The following is a 16,764-nucleotide window of genomic DNA, read 5'->3' as shown; positions in this document are numbered from 1 at the left end:
GATTTGAAACACTTCCGTTTGAGATCGTAGAAAGTCCTTCTTCCTAAGCACATGGAAAACGGGAGACATCGCTATTCCTGCCCCCAGCCAGGCCCAGCATCCCCCAGATTCCAGCTTTGATGCTCCCTCCTGCCACAGTCAGGAGGATCTAACACAAATTCCTGTCACCAGAGCGGCTTTAATTCCCGAGCCCCGGCTGGGTCCGGATGGGGAAGGCGGGAGCTGCAGCAGCCCCGGGGGCAGAGGCTGCGCCCACCCCGCCGGCCTGGAGGCACCACGGGGAGCTCGGGCAGGGAGGAACCAGGGGAAGGGCTCAGGAAAGGTCGGGAAAGGCCGTGGAGCCGGGAAGCTCTCCCGGAGAGTCCAGCAGTCCCCCGCGGCATCCCCTAAGGCCCGGGGGCGCTGGCAGAGCTCAGAGAGCCCGCGGGGCGCTCCGAGGCTCCGGACGCCTCTGTCCCCCCGCGGCAGCTCCCGCATCCCCGGCTGAGCCGCGACCTCGCGGTGATGCCTGAGGACGGGAAAACAGGAGCCGGGCCGGGCGGGCTGCGGCAGCGGGGCTGCAGAGGCGGCACAGGGACACTCGGCCGGGGCACCGCGTGTCTGCGGCCGTCCGGGGAGTGACCCGGGGGCGGTCACCGAGGGCTGCGGCCGGCTCCGCACGGCCCGGCTCCGATGGCGGTCGCATTCCCGGTGGCGGTGCCTGGGACGGGGATGGGCGGCGGGGGCGCGCGGGCGGGTGCGGGGGAGGCGCGCTCCCGCCGCTCGCTGCAGCACCGGGGACGCGCCCCCGCCGGCCGTGCTGCAGCGGGGGGCGGGGTCCCTCCTGACGGGCGTGGCCGCCACCCAATCAGCGCCGCGCTGCGGGGTGACGAGAGCCAATAGGCGCTCAGGGGGCGGGGCGCGGCGTGGGGGCGGGCCGGCCCACGGCGTGCGGAGGTTGCTATGGCTGTGGCCGGAGAGCGGCCGGGGCGCAGACCAATAGGAGCGGGGGTAGCCGCTGACGGACGCGGCCGCGGACCAATGGGAGCGCTGCGCGCGGCGGCGGGGGCGGGCGGTGCGGCGGGGGGCGGCGGGGCCGGCGCGGCGCTAAAGGAGCGCGGCGGGCGCGGGGCGGAGCGGGCGCGGCGGAGCCGGCGGGCGGCGGGCGGGCGGCGGCCGGCGCTGCACAGGTGAGACGGCGGGGCCGGCGGCGGGGCCGGGGTACCGGGTGGGGGCGGCTCGGCGGGGGCCCGCCCGCCCGCGGCGGGGGTGTGGCGGGGGCGGCGGGCCCGGCACACAAAGACCCCCTTGTTGGGCCGCCCGCCTGCCCGCGCCGCCTCGCCGCCCCGGTGCCGGCCGTAAGAGGAGGGGGCCGTTTTCGGCCATTTTCTGCCTTCCCCGCGGGCTCCGGGCGGGGGGCGCGGGGCTGCGGCCGCTCCGGGCGCCGCCGGGCCGAGCCGCGGCCGCCTCTTTGTCCTTCGGGCCCGGCGAGGGGCAGCGCGGCGGCGGCCCCGGGGCGCTGCTCGGCCGCCCGAGGCCCGGGGGATGCCCCGCTGGCCCTGCCCCGCCGCGCCCCCCGGGCCGCTTTTGTTCGGAACGTGTGCGGGGGGTTTTTTTGGGGCTTTTTTTTTGCCTTTATTCGCACGTCGTCTGTTGGGAGTGCTGGATTCCTGCATGATAAATGTGCTCATTTGTGTGTTTCATTTGAATGCCATTGTTAGCGGAGGAGCCCTGGGTAGGGTGAGCTGCAGCTTGCTTTGCCTCTGCAGAGGGTCTTTTGTGATGGGCTTTGTGGGATTGGAAGCCCGAGTGGAAGAATGACCCTGAAGGTGCTTATGATCCCCCGATGTTTCGGTTTATCATCAGGAGCTGCTCTCAAGTCAGTTACACCAGCCGTGGATGACTGGTGCGTGCACTGGTGTGTGAATGCGATCATTTCACTCGTCACCCTTTCATTCCGCTGAGGAGCAATAATGGTTAATTTTGTCGTATGAGCTTTGTTTGACCTTCAGGTTTCGCTGTCTCTTGGTGTGTAAAAACGGAGTCCTGGCTGCCTTGGGCTGTGTCTCACCTGCCCAGGGAGCGCTGGGATCTTACACCGAGGGGCATTGGCACGCCAGGGTGGCACTGGCGTTCCAGGGCTTTGTTGGCGCTTGGGCTGGAGCCTGGCAGAGTCACCTTTCTCACTTGGGGTTCAAAGCTCGGTTATTTAATCTGTGGGCTTCTCCAGCTAAATGTGGCATTCATTGACTAAACCTTCATTTTCCTGGCGGAGGAGTTCAGCTAGCACTTAAGGTGTCCTCTTGACGATTCCATCTTTGTTCATGGAAATTTTCTCTGAGAGGCTCTTCTAAAATACTTTAAATGTTGAGTCATCATATCTTGATTTGAATTGAGCCATCTGTGCTACGGGATCTGCTCCTCACACCTCTGAAGGCTTCAGTGACTTCACGCTTGCTTTGCACTAAAGTTGGACAATGTAACAAATCTCTCTGCCTTAGATGGAGACACAATTATGCTGTTTAATTACGTGCCCTTCTCGGGAGGGTTGGGTTGCAGAACTTCCATCAGGGCGCGTGCCTTGCTAGGAAAGGTGACAGATGCAGTTTGGGAACCTCCCTGGCTTTATTCCCAAGCTGACCTTTGGGTTACCTGCTGGAAAAGGATTCCACAGCCAATGTGAGGTTCTTCAGCAGGGAAGATCTTGAGTGTTACAAACCAAGTTATTTAAAGTCCCGAGTACGAAGGGTCAGGCTTTCCCTTGGTGCTCCCTGGGCAGTTCAGATGGATCTGCCAGCTCCAGGAATCCTGGCTGTGATGGCAGTGCCTACAGAAGGGAGAGGGGCCTCTCTTGGGTAGGGCAGACAGGTAAAATGACTGTGCAGGGGCTCTTGTCACTCAGTGGTTTTTCTTTCTGCTTCAAATTACCCGTGGAGCTGTTGGAAAATCCAGCATCATTCCTTGCGGTGTTTTGAGCCGTGAGGTAAACTTGAGATCTGGAGACATTTTTTGGAATATGATGATGTCAGCACTCAGGACTGAGAGCAGGAGCAGGCTGTAGAAATGCAAAGCTTTTCAGGAAGAACATGAGCAAGGTTTAGCTGCCTTGATGGCTTGAAGAAACCCCAAGCATCCCAAGTTCTTGTCTGCATATGAAAATCCACATTTTTAAAACTCGTCCTGTCCGCCTTCTGGTTTCTGCAGCAGAATCCACTGAGCAGAGTTATGGGTTTGTATCTGTATTTTTGTTTTTCGCTGTTCCATCACAGCTGAGTTTAGTGCCAGGCTTCTGCTCTGTTTGCTCTTGTTCCTTATCTAAGTCCAGCACAGAGGTGCGTGTTTTTCCTGCTGCAGCTCTTGCTGTGATGTCTGTCCCTTGCTGCACAGCTGGAACCAGTCCCTGCTGGCTGTCCTGCACTGGCTTTGGGTGACACTGGCCAGGTCACTGAGCTTTTGTGTGGCAGAGGTGTGTGAGCAGGGGCTGGGCTGTGCAGCAGCTCCTCCAGGTTGGGAGCAGTGCCTGCTGCCGCTTCTCCCAGGGAAGATATTGGTGCTGGATCGTTCCAGTGCTGTGGCACGGCTCGGGGTGAAGTGGTTTAACATTCTCCTTGCTTTTCCCTCTCTGCTGACAGGGTGACTGGCAGTGGACACCTTCTCTTCCCGGGATGGCGCAGAGGTCGGGGCAGGAGGATCCGGAGCGGTACCTCTTTGTGGACAGGGCTGTCATCTACAACCCTGCCACCCAGGCTGACTGGACTGCTAAAAAGCTGGTGTGGATCCCTTCGGAGCGCCATGGCTTCGAGGCAGCCAGCATCAAGGAGGAGAAAGGGGATGAGGTGTTGGTTGAACTGGCAGAGAATGGGAAGAAGGCGCTCGTCAATAAAGATGATGTTCAGAAGATGAATCCTCCCAAGTTCTCTAAAGTGGAAGACATGGCAGAATTAACCTGTTTAAATGAAGCCTCTGTATTGCATAATTTAAAGGATCGCTATTACTCTGGGCTCATCTATGTAAGTACTAATTATGGAATCCATTCTGGGTGCTAATTCAGCTGACCTTACCTGATTCCCATCCCTACTGTTTGAGTAGGTCTTTGATTTTGGCAGCCTAAATACTTTGTATCCCCAGCATTTACCTGAGTCCAAAGTCTTTTCCCATGCTGTGTACAGGTCAAGAACTCTTCCATAAGATAAATGCCACAATTCTGTGAGCATCTTTCAGCCACAGAATGTGAAATGGCAGCTTGGGGGCTGTGCTGGTGCTGCTCCTTGGAGCACTTGCCTTCTGCTGAACTGATCCAGTGAGCAGTGGCAAAGGGCTTCCTTGAGCTGAGGGAGGTGACAAACCCTCACTTTGCTGGATTGCTGTGTTTAACTGCTCATGTGAATGAGCACATCTCTTGTTTTAACTTGCTGCATGCTAAAAATGGCAGTAAGAGGCTCTGCTGGTATTTAAAAGATGAAGTTTGAGAGTACTGGGAGTGCAAAATGTCTTTTTGGAACTGAATATCAGCCTAGTGGCCAGGAAGGGATGTGTTCAAGTGCTTAAAATAAACCAATAAGATAAAGCTTTTTTTTTTCTCAGTGGTTTTGAAGCATTAATTGAACATCTGGCTTATCACCATCTTACTCTGGAGCTGGGAATCACAGCGCCCTTGGTGCTGTGTCTGACCCTGCTCCTTCCTTGGGCTCTGTCCCAGGTCTGTGCCTGCAGTTGGGAGCAGCTCCTGCTCTCTTGGCAGACTGATTGCACAGTGACTTGGGTCAGGGAGTCAGGAACAGCTACAAGGAGACTTTGTGTCTCACAAGACACTGGAACATCTGCTTAAATGCTTGGTTCACTTTAAAAACACTTAAAGCTTAAACCCATTTTATTTAGTCCTGATAGTTGGCTTATTTTCTCCTCCATCTGGGGATTTGGGTGTACATTTTTAGCTTGACCCTTGATAATATTTGGACTTATTAAAATTATATACAACTGCAAAGTGGTTTTTTGTATTTGTATATCTTTGTCAGCTGCCTCTTCCAAGGCCTTACACCATGGTACTCACAGCAGAGCTGTGTGAAAAATGCTTCTGGAATGATTCCTGCATTAAGAAACTAATTGGATAATTAATGGGGACTAGATTGAAAACTAAAAGTAAACAGGTTGATAGGTCAAAAGCTTTCAGTCTGTGTATCAATCCTAATTATGGCTGTTAGGAAATTCATTACAACTATTATAGCCCTTTTCATTATGAAGGTTAAAAACCTTCAGGCCTTAAATGTCACAGCAAGCTGTAGTGCAGGGACTGCAGGCAGCAAACACAGCCAGGGGTGTTCCTGGGGGTGGTGCCAGAGCCTGTCCCTTGTGTGCACACAGGACTGTGTCACCCTGACAAACCTCCCTGCTGAGAGACTGGCTGCTCATGGATGTGGAGTTTGTGACATCCCACAGGTGACTGAGCTTTGTTCTCTTCCCAAAAGGATTCATTGTTCCTTGGCTTTGTGATGCTGCTGCCATGCAGGGGGATCAGTGCATGTGGATTTTGTGGCAGACCTCTCTGTCCCCAGCTGGCAGAACTTGGTTGGGGTTAAGAAACTCTGGGATTTGTTGGGATTTGCTTTACTGGAGGCTGGAGTTCCAGGGACATTGCCAGAGGATGCTGCCCTTCCCAAGAACAGTGGTTCAGTGCAGCTGTAAGAATTGGCTTCTGGGCTCAAATTCAACCTGGCTTACTTGGTGAAGGTGTGGAGAAGAGATGTGTTGAGGACTGAACCCTGCAAAGATTCACAGGCCAGAGAGACCCTACAAGAACTTGAGCTGGTGGGGTTTTAGTGTCGGGGTCTCTGTTGGGCATCCCTAAACTTCATGAATGTGATGCTGCTGCTGGCACAGCCCAGAGCCATTGCCCACCATTCCTGTTTGCCTGGTGTCAAGAAAAGAACCAAAGCAAACTGAGCTGAAGTGAGTTCTGGTGGTTTGGTCATTGTGATAGGAGCTGCTTGAAGTTCTGTTTTTATTTCCAAATTGTGCTCCCCTAATAACCAAATGAGAGTTGTATATTTTGGTGTTGGTCTCAAGCAGTTGAGGTGCAGGTGGTGAATCTGATTAGGTCTCCTGGAATTTCCCAGCAGGCAGCATGGAGTGCTGCCTTTCTAGGAAGTGGAAGATGTAAGAATGTCAGCTGAAATAGACCTGTTTCCTTTCAATCCCTAGAAAGGAAACAGACGAGTTGAGGGATTTGGTGTCACCTGTCTGTGATTTCCATGTCCAGATGACGCTGCTGCAGGAACAGGGAGGCTGACTAAAGCCCAGAGTGACCTGGGCAGTGATGCTCACTTCCAAGAGTTTCATGTAGCATCCAAGTAGGGATGGCCAGCAGTTTCTGGAACTTGCAGCATCTCTAATGCCTGCCAAGTGACATGATCTCAGGCTCTGAGCATCACTGCTGAGCTGTGGGAGATGAGCACAAGTGAAGAATGTGGAAGATCAGGGGTCTGTAAAGACATGGTGTCAGTGCTTGGTCCTGTCTTTCTGGGCTCTGGTCATGAACAGGACACGGAAAGGAGCAGGAGTTGTACGAGAGCTGCTGGGAAAGGTGGTTGGAGTTTAAATTATGGTGACCCCAGTTTTGCTTTGGAGATGAAATAACTTTAATTTCTTGCCCCACTTTTAACAACATCTATTCCATTGATTGCCACAAGGTTTATTTGGAGTGTAAGTGCTGGTTCTGTGAAGGTGCAGCCACCTGCAGCAGGTAGTTTAGTTTATTTGTTGCTTCTGCCTTTGCTTGGAATTTTCACTCTCCCTTGTGTTTCGTAGCTGAACTTCCCCAAATCCTGTGCTTTTCTAGGGATATCAATGTTTCTTACTTACCATTTGAGTCACTAATGCTCTAAATTAATCCTTCATATCCTGCTGGAGTGGGTTTTGGTTCCTGTAAATGCTTGTGATTGTTGATTCTCCAGCTTCAAAACAGAACTGTTGTGGCTGCCCTGCTGTGGAGGGGCCAGCTGTAATCCTGGCTTCAGGCTGCATTAGTGACATCCTTCAGCTGCAGATCAGGAGCTGGAGGTGGTTCACTGGGAGGGCACCCAGGAGGAATACCCACAGGCTTAGGAGGTCCTTTGAAGATTTGGAATAAACATGATTTTGCTCAGACTGGTTTTCTGGTGGTTCTTGAATATTCTTACCCTGTGAACTGAGTTCCAGGTGACTTTCTGGGGGTGTTGGCTTAAGAAAGGAGTAGTTCTAGTCAGAGGTTTTGGGTCACTGAGATCTGTACCCTGGGTGAGGAAACATCTCTATTCTTAGAAGACCTGCATGTAAAATGCCACTGTGGAGGCTTCTGGATATTAGCCTAGAGTTTGGTGTGTGCTCAAGTTCTGTGTGCAAAATACGATTTCATGGGGGGAAGAAGTCTTTGAATCAAACAATGAGATGGAGAAATGAAATCCACTGGGAAGAGGGGATGGTGAGGGTGCCTTAGCCCTGCATGCTGCTTTTTCAAGATCACACTTACTTCTTTGTCATAAGCTGTGATAGGCAAAATTACTGCTCCAGTAATTTTCCCTTCATGAGGTTTGGGGTTTTTCATGAACCACCTTCCAAACTTGTCACGTTAATCCTTTTTTTCACTTTAAGAGCAAAATGGCATTCTTCCTTTTCAACTCAATACAAATTTTAACACAATCTATGCTACTTTTAGAGCTGTAAAAAGCAAAGTGGTTCCTAATCATTCTAAATAATGTTTCAATGCTTTGTTAAGCAGCACTCTGGTTGTAAGTTTTGTAGTATTTTGAAGTCATAAAACTTCAAAATTGAGTGGATTGGGTTGGAAGGGATCTTAAAGCTTATCTTGTTCCAAGCCCTGTCATGGAAGAGACAACTTCCACCAGACCAGGTCAGAGGCCCCATCCAGCCAGAGTGTTAAAAAAAGTATGAAAAGCACTTCTGTTGATGAAAATGCAGGTAATTGTATGGATAAGGAATGAAAATACCTCATTCCTACTTCCATGGAAAGCAGCTTGTTCTTGACACTGCAAACCCTGGCTGGAATTGGAATGAGGAAACTGCTGGCTGTTAATGCTTCTAAGTCAGGGCTAGGTGACACTTTACCCAGCAGTTTAAAGCTCTTTTGATGGAAAGACTTTTCAATCCTACTTTTAAAGCGTATTTTAAATTTAGAAACCTCACCTTATGTACCTCTTGTGGACAGAAATATTCTGTCAGAACCGGTGGGTGTCTCCTAACTGTGCAGGTTTGCCACAAAATTCTGATTTTCCAGGGAATCCAACCCCTGAGCTGCAGATGGCTGTGTTTTCATGGTCTGACTGGTGAGTGCAAGTGAACATCAGAACAGTTTTGGGATGAATGGCATTTTTCTCACTCGGTGGGTCTGTAAACATTTGAGTCTGAGTGCCATTTCTAAGATGCTCTGGCAGGGCCAGAGTTGTGTGTTGTGCAGTCAGAAGTTCCCAGTCCTGTGCCCACTGCAGTAGGATGGGATGAAGGAATTGCTCACTCAAACGTAGGGTGTAGTCAAGCTGCACTAAAAGCCAAGGTATTCCAAATTCAATGGCCTTTATAGTAATTTGTTTTAAAAAATGTTGCTGTTGTATGCCCAGCTTTCCTGGAGGAAGGCCCTAGCCCACAGGTGTGGCTTTCTGATACCCCCATAAATCATTGCAGCTACTCCTGAACTGCTTCCTGACCTCATTCAGTCAGAAGGATTAAAATGAACACAATTTCTGGAACGCTTGGCTCTGTGCCAGTATCCAGACCCTGTGCCTGGTGGGGATGTTGGGGAGCCCTGGGTTTGGGGGCTCAGGTGGGCAGGGCAGGGGGGACAGGTACCCACAGTGTGTGTGCTGTGGGGAAAGTCAGGTTACTGCTGACAAGTTCTGCTGTTCCTTGAGGAAGGACAAGAAGCTGGTGGAGCTTGAGGAAAGGTTTAGATTCAGCTTCAGAGTCCCCCCAAACTCCAGTGAGCTGTGCATTATCTTCCCTGCCCACTCCCCCGTGTTTTTTTAAGCCAAGACTTTTGAAAAAGCGTTGGAAGCTGTTTATGTGAGGCTTAGAGTTCCTGGAAGCCTCCTGCTGGTTCTGCTCTCCTGGCACAGGGCTGCTGGGTTTTCTTTCCACCAGTGAAGTAGAAAACGAGCTCACTGTTGTGCAAGTAAAATACCACAGCAGGTATTTGTTGATAATTGCAAGTGTTACCTCTGTAATGGGTCTGCAGCCCTGTTATTTCGTTTTTGAATGTACTTTCCATTCTGTTGGAATAGAAGAGGGAAAGAATGAGAGCTATGCCATAGTCCCCAGTTCCAGAGCCTGCAGTGGGTGGCAGCTCCTACAGCCCTGCACTGGAGGAGCTGTCTTTAAGCTGTTCCTTCTGTTAAGCTGCTGCCTCCTGTGAGGCCTGAGTGTAACCTAGAACAATCTCTGGTATTATATAAGCATCTGTGTTCTAATTGCTTTAATTTTCCTGCTGGTCCAGTTGGGAATGTTTCACGTTACTGAGTGTCAAAGATTGGTAATAAAAGAAACCTGCAAGAAATGGAGTTTGTTATTTAATTCTGTCTTTTTCCTACCACAAACCAGTCACTGGATCTAATACCCAGCAGAAGTGCTGGGGCTCACATTGGTGGAGCTGCTTTGACACAAGAACTTTTTATTATATTGACTCTGATTTTTGGAAGACTCATAAATGTGATCAAGTTGAGGGAACTCTGTGCATGGTTAGAAATGTCTGAGGGACTTCAGGGAAGTGAATCAGGCAAGCAGAGGGATGAAAAGTGCTTGTTCTTGTCAAGCTCTGTGTTCCCAGAAAAAAGGGTGGATTTAGAGTGTAAGAGGAGCAGGAGTTTGCATTGTTCCCTGGTGTGCAAACACTCACTGTGCTGCAGCCCCGTGCCCGTGTCAGAGCTGGGTAGAGCTGCTGTGCCACGCTCTGCCACCCTGCTCTCCTGGAGCCTGGGCAAGGAGATGAACACTCCTCTGGCCCTGCTGCAAGCTCAGCTCCTGTTTTAGCTCTGAGCCCAGGCTGTGACCCTGAGTGTGTCTGTCTGAGAGGAGGAGCTGGCAGGGCATGGCCCAGGGGGGGTTCTCTCTAAACACGTCACCTGAAGGCTGGGAATGTGGAAATTCAGCACATATTTACTAGAGCAATGGGTATTATCAGTTCTTTCAAAATGAAAATAACTTGGAATGCACATTTTACTGAAGGGGTTGAACATCAAAAGGTGTCCATGAAAAGCTTCCTTAAAAAGCTGCTCAGTTCCAGCTGTGGAAAACATTCACAGACAAATCATCTCTGTGTGGGCTCAGCCTTTCCATTCACAGCTGGTGTATTTGTTGTGCTCCTTCCCTTTCTCATTCTCCTCCTGAGCTGCCCTGAGTGAATCTGTGAATCCCCAGCCTCTCTGACCTGAGCTTCCCAGGCTGTTCCTCACCCTTGTTCAACACCCTTTGATTCCAATGTTGTCCCCAACACAGCCTCACCTTCATCCCCTCTGAGGCTGAAGAGCTGCCTGCCCTTCTTTAAGACTTGAATTGGATGATTTCAGGGAGAAAAGGTGCTCTGTGAGAAAACCATGGTCAGGGAACTCAGGAGGGCTTGGAGTGTGAAAGGTGAGCCTGTAACCTCAGGAAAAGAGGCAAATAAAATGCTCTGTTGAGGCAATTTATCAATTGGAGAGTGTGCTCCAGTCTATTAGGTATGGGACACTGGTTAAAACATGTATTGCTGGCTGGGCTGGGAAGGGCTGGTGTCTGTTTCAGGTAATAATGAGAGCTGGCTAGATGCTTCCTTCAGCTTGATTATTTAGGTAGTAATAGAGCGGATCTGTCACTTTTTATATTTGAAGAATTGGAGATAAACTTTGAGCCTGTGTTCTGGGGGGGATGCAAATTGTTACAAGTGCCCAAGCTGTACCTGCAGCTTGCTAATGTGCTCTCAGGTGGTGCTTTAAAGAGGCCTTTCCATGGCATGGCAGAAGAGACCAACCCAACAGCCACAACAGCTTGTTCCTGGCTACAGGAACTGTTAATCCAAGGTTTAGCACCAGGCTTTTTACCCTAAACTCCTCTGTGTGGGTATGCACAGGGAAGGGGTGATGTGGTTTTAAGGGAAGACAGGCCATGAAAGCCACAGTCCAGATGAGGAGCCTGAACTCCTGAGTGTGTTCACCTGGGAATAACTCACCCTGTTGTTCACTCACACCCACCTCCCTCCCAGGGTGGAGGGATGGAATGGAGTTTGAAACAGGCCAGTGCCAGGATCCTGAACGCTGCAGGTTGGGACAGCTTACCAGAACCCAAATTAATACATGATAAACTACTGGATACAGGCTGGAAACATCTGGAAACCTTCAAACTGCACACTTAGTGTCCTGAAGGGGAGCTTGTATAACCAAGCTCTCCTTTACTGTTTGTGTCTGGAGCTCTGCCTGGAGAGTGCATTCCAGGGTGTCCTGTGGCTGTGGGTTGCTGCTTTCTGTTCCTGGGAAAAGCAGGAATGTGTTCAAACAGCTGATCCATCAGCTCAAGGTGAATCAGCATCTTTGCTTGCCTTTCAATTCTTAATGTGCACATCCACCTCTGTCAGCTGAAAAATGAATGAAGGCTGGTTCTCCATCCAGACTGGGCTGTTACTGGAGCTCACCAGTGCTGATCCCAGCTCTTATTCCCATCTGACAATTCCATGGGTCCATGTGCTGCAGGATAGAGTTCATTAAATGGGGTGTCCATTTGTTAAGCAGGTGTGTATGTATTGCTGATAATTCCTCCTATGGCTGCTCACCAAGAGCTTTTTTGAGGGATTTTAAACAATCTCTACTTTTCATGTGTTTGGTTTCCATGTCCAAAGCCTTTTCCTGCCTTCTTAGGCACAGTGATGCACTGTGGGACTTGCAGTTATAAAACAGCTGTGAAAGATTTTGGTACCATTTGCCTCCCTCCCAATTAAATTTGGCTCATTAGAAGCATCCTTTCTGTGTTTCTCTGCCTGCCAAGCCATGAGGACAGCCCACCAATATGTTCATACATTGCTTTCTGCAATAAATGACAGTCAGGAAATTGGGAAAATTCAGTTCCATCTTCCTATGAATAAATTAAGGCTGTGCAGGGTGGTGCTGGTTTGGAAAAGGTCTAATTTTGATATTCTGCAGGGAAACAGCAGGAGAGTGAAGTGGGTAACATTTGGGAACCCAGGGCGTTGGGGTTCCAGGTGCTGCATGCAAACAGCTGTCATGGCACAGAGGGAATGGTCTGGGATAAAAGCCTCTCCTTTAGGATAGGATCAAATAAATGAACCCCAACACTGGCAAAATGTAGAATTTTGTGCTTTATAACTTCTAATTTGGTTCTATTCAACCTGGAGCTTCTTCAATTAACCCTTTCCAGTTGCCCAGGATATTTGTTGGCCTTCTTGGGATTGGTTATGTTGGGCTTTGCTTTTTCTGGTCCTTGCAGGTTCACAGGTTCTTCCAACTACTGCTTCAGGAGATAGCCTGGAAAGGCTTCCAGGTTTCCTATTACCAGTAGAGGTTTGAAGGATTGCTGAGTGTGTTTTTCTAGGTTATTAATTCTTTATGTAGCAAAAATGGTAACATTTACTCTGTGTCTGTGCTGGGGAAATAAACTGAAGATGCCAAAGCAGCTGGGGGGAGGAGAGAAGGATAATCTGCAGAGAACTGTTTTATCCCAGCACTTCAGATTAGTTTTGTTTTTAGTTATTTACTAGATTGATTTATTTATGTCTGGGGAAGGGCAGTGATTCTGGGGAAAAAAACAAGAGTTTTCCTTTGGGAACATAAAATGCCAAATCAAAGTCAAAGTTCTGGGTGAACTTGCAGAGAGATCAAGGTGTTGCTTTGAAAGGGGGTCTCCAGTGTAGGTGGGTTTTGCAGTAATTCCCTTAACCAGCCTCTGGTCTGGGAGTTCTGTCCTTGCTCAGGTGAGGAGCAGCAGCCCAGGGAGGGAAATTGGGAATCTGTGAAGCTGCTGGGTGAGGAGCAGGGCTCAGCTCTGCTGGGTGAGGAGCAGGGCTCAGAGCTGTGCTGGGTGAGGAGCAGGGCTCAGAGCTGTGCTGGGTGAGGAGCAGGGCTCAGAGCTGTGCTGGGTGAGGAGCAGGGCTCAGAGCTCTGCTGGGTGAGGAGCAGGGCTCAGAGCTGTGCTGCTGGGTGAGGAGCAGGGTTCAGAGCTGTGCTGGGTGAGGAGCAGGGCTCAGCTGTGCTGGGTGAGGAGCAGGGCTCAGCTCTGCTGGGTGAGGAGCAGGGTTCAGAGCTGTGCTGGGTGAGGAGCAGGGCTCAGAGCTGTGCTGGGTGAGGAGCAGGGCTCAGAGCTGTGCTGGGTGAGGAGCAGGGCTCAGCTGTGCTGGGTGAGGAGCAGGGCTCAGCTGTGCTGGGTGAGGAGCAGGGCTCAGAGCTGTGCTGGGTGAGGAGCAGGGCTCAGAGCTGTGCTGGGTGAGGAGCAGGGCTCAGAGCTGTGCTGGGTGAGGAGCAGGGCTCAGAGCTCTGCTGGGTGAGGAGCAGGGCTCAGAGCTCTGCTGGGTGAGGAGCAGGGCTCAGCTCTGCTGGGTGAGGAGCAGGGCTCAGAGCTGTGCTGGGTGAGGAGCAGGGCTCAGAGCTGTGCTGGGTGAGGAGCAGGGTTCAGAGCTGTGCTGGGTGAGGAGCAGGGCTCAGAGCTGTGCTGGGTGAGGAGCAGGGCTCAGAGCTGTGCTGGGTGAGGAGCAGGGCTCAGCTGTGCTGTTGGGTGAGGAGCAGGGCTCAGAGCTGTGCTGGGTGAGGAGCAGGGCTCAGAGCTGTGCAGGGTGAGGAGCAGGGCTCAGAGCTGTGCTGGGTGAGGAGCAGGGCTCAGCTGTGCGGTTGGGTGAGGAGCAGGGCTGGGCTCTGCTGGGTGAGGAGCAGGGCTCAGAGCTGTGCTGGGTGAGGAGCAGGGCTCAGAGCTGTGCAGGGCTCAGAGCAGGGCTCAGAGTTGTGCTGGGTGAGGAGCAGGGCTCAGAGCTGTGCTGGGTGAGGAGCAGGGTTCAGAGCTGTGCAGGGCTCAGAGCAGGGCTCAGAGTTGTGCTGGGTGAGGAGCAGGGCTCAGCTCTGCTGGGTGAGGAGCAGGGCTCAGAGCTGTGCTGGGTGAGGAGCAGGGCTGGGCTCTGCTGGGTGAGGAGCAGGGCTCAGCTGTGCTGGGTGAGGAGCAGGGCTCAGAGCTGTGCTGTTGGGTGAGGAGCAGGGCTCAGAGCTGTGCTGCTGGGTGAGGAGCAGGGCTCAGAGCTGTGCTGCTGGGTGAGGAGCAGGGCTCAGGAGTGCAGGACCCTGCTGGCCTCAGCATGCTGGGCTGCCCTGGCACTGGTCAGAGCTGTGCTGGGACAGGTCAGGGCTGGACTCTGCCCCTGGGAACTCCTCTCCAGGCCCAGCTCTCCCCTGCAGTCAGCAATATCCAGCTCTCTGCTGAGCACTGAGGAGCACAGGGGAGGTGCTGCCGTGGCTCTGAGCTGTGATTCTGTGGTGTGCTTGGCAAACGTGTCCTTTCTTCTGGTTGCCCTCATTCGAAGCCTCGACTGGAAGGCAGGCTTGTGGCAGCGCTCAGAGCCTCAGTGTCACTGCTGGTGGTGACAGAGGGACGTGGGTGCCCTCAGCTGAGCGCAGGGAAGGTGGCTGGGAGCGGGTGCCCGCTGTCCACAGTTAATTGGCTTCTTGGATGCTTGTACCAAGCTGCTGAAATAACTCTCCTGCCTTGCCTCCCTTCCAGTCTCACCAGTGACCGTGAATGAGTTTGGGCAGGGAGCTGCTTCTGTTCCCAAGCAATTGTGTTTGACATTTGTCTGCAGGAGTATCCAGGTCAGTCAGTGAGGGCAAGAGCATTGATGCTGGCAAGAGGGACAGTGGTAGGAGAGGAGGCTGGGGAGGAGCTGCCCACTTGCCAGCAGCCCCATGTTATGTTGAGTTAATGACTGATAAGTTGTTCTTTATGCTTGGGTCAGTTGCCCTGATAAGATCTGTTTCCTTTCTCTTGAGAAATAAATACCTCGTTTGGGTGGTAAGGCCCTGCAGTTATCATCTAGCAGATCTGACCAAAGCAGAGAGAGCATTTTCCTACAAGGACATAAGATGTCCCTATGTCAGGATGTCTGGCTTAAAACCAAGTTCTTTTTCTTTGCTGATGGTGCTCCTGGACTCAGTTCAGAGAACACCTTCTGCCTGTCTTTCCAGAACCTGGTGGAGGTGTAGAAAGGACAAGGGGGCACCTTTCCCTCCAAATAGAATCTTTCCTACTTACAAAAGATAAAAAAGGCTGATTTTGACTATCAGCTACTGTGTTCATACCAATGCAGCAGAAATACTTTTTGAAATGGACAAATGTTACATCCTGAGTGACCTGTTGAGTACTCTGGGTTATCAGCAGCTGTTAATCCATTCTTTTTCTCCTCTCAACCTGCAAAGGTAAGAAACGTGGCTCTCCTGAGATTCAGAAAGATCCTTCCTATTTCTGCCAAACCTGGTCTCTCTTGCTCACTTCCTGAGCTGGTAAAATGGGAATTTCAGTAAAGACAAAAGGAACCTACTGGCCATGTGAGCAGATAAGAGTGAATGGAGAGATTCTGCTTTCTTAAAAGCAGGAAATTTCAGTTGTGGTTGGTGCTGAAAGGGCTGGAGCCAAGCAGATTCCTTGGATAGGGAGCACCCTGGGAGAGCTGTGGGGTGTGCAGGGAGCAGTGGCTGGCTGAGCTCAGTCTCTGATCCTGAGCCAGGCCAGGCTCATCTGTCCCTCCCTCAAAAGCGAGTGGCCGTGGCTGCCTGTGCTCCTTCTCCTGCCAGGGATGTTCCTGCCAGAACTTCCTTAGGAATAACTGCTGGGGAGCAGGGATGGAACTCACTGGAGGAGTCTGTGGTACTGGGATCCCAGGGGAATGCAGCCCTGTGGGCATTGCTTCAGTGTGGGCTCAGCCCTTGAGGCATTTTGGCTGAGCAGAAGTGTCTCAGTGAAATCAGCAATGTACAATTTGTGCCGGTTCCTTGATATTCTGGTCGTCCACTTGTGTGGGGTGTCAGCTCTGAAAGGAGAGTGTGGAATATCTGCAGGGCTGGGTGCCAGGCTGTCCCTCAGGAATGACCCCTCAGTGGGACTGCAAAGGGCTGAGGAGCAGGGAAGATGGACAATATGAGACAATAGCAGGAAAGCAGAAATAGTGGGGGTTTGAAATAGGCTCTTCCCTCATCTAGACTATTTACTAGAGCAATGGATATTATCAGTTCCTTCAAAATGAAAATAACTTGGAATGCACATTTTACTGAAGAGGTGAACATCAAAAGGTGTCCATAAAGCTGGAACTTGGCAAACGGAAGAGAGATTTAAATGTCTGTGGGAAAGAGATCAGATACTCCTCTTCAAATTTACCTACACTTATTATCTTTAAATTACTTTTTATGCAGGTAATTAAAGAGCCTTTTAAGAGAACTAGAAACCAATAATTTGAATATAGCATGTACTTTGAGCTGCTCTACGAAAAGCACTTCAATTTTGTTTTAAGATAAATATTAGGGAACCTGTGAAAAAGCTTTCTGTTCTTTACGACTTTATTTCAATACTGTTTACTAACAGAAATGTTTGTTATTTTTTTTTTCCAGACCTATTCAGGGCTGTTCTGTGTAGTCATAAATCCTTACAAGAACCTCCCAATTTATTCAGAGAACATTATTGAGATGTACAGAGGGAAGAAGCGCCACGAGATGCCACCGCACATTTACGCGATATCCGAGTCTGCCTACAGGTGCATGCTGCAAGGTAAGGAGCAGTCACTGGGATTTC

The 16,764-nt window shown here is 51.2% G+C and overlaps 1 protein-coding gene across 1 annotated transcript in view; it reads left to right on the top strand.

The window, feature by feature from the left end:
• Positions 1 to 1,103: 1,103 nt before the first annotated feature.
• MYH10 (myosin heavy chain 10) overlaps positions 1,104 to 16,764 on the top strand; it is an 88,052-nt gene continuing 72,391 nt past the window's right edge. Inside the window, exons 1-3 of the mRNA XM_058852127.1 lie at positions 1,104 to 1,169; positions 3,612 to 3,989; positions 16,584 to 16,740. Coding sequence (XP_058708110.1) covers positions 3,645 to 3,989; positions 16,584 to 16,740 — 502 coding nt within the window. The 5' untranslated portion in view covers positions 1,104 to 1,169; positions 3,612 to 3,644. The remainder of the gene's footprint in view (positions 1,170 to 3,611; positions 3,990 to 16,583; positions 16,741 to 16,764) is intronic.

Source organism: Poecile atricapillus, chromosome 17 (assembly GCF_030490865.1).
Source record: "Poecile atricapillus isolate bPoeAtr1 chromosome 17, bPoeAtr1.hap1, whole genome shotgun sequence".
Lineage (NCBI taxonomy): Eukaryota > Metazoa > Chordata > Aves > Passeriformes > Paridae > Poecile > Poecile atricapillus.
Note: the sequence above shows the minus strand (reverse complement) of the source record. Positions and strands in the feature narration are given on the sequence as shown.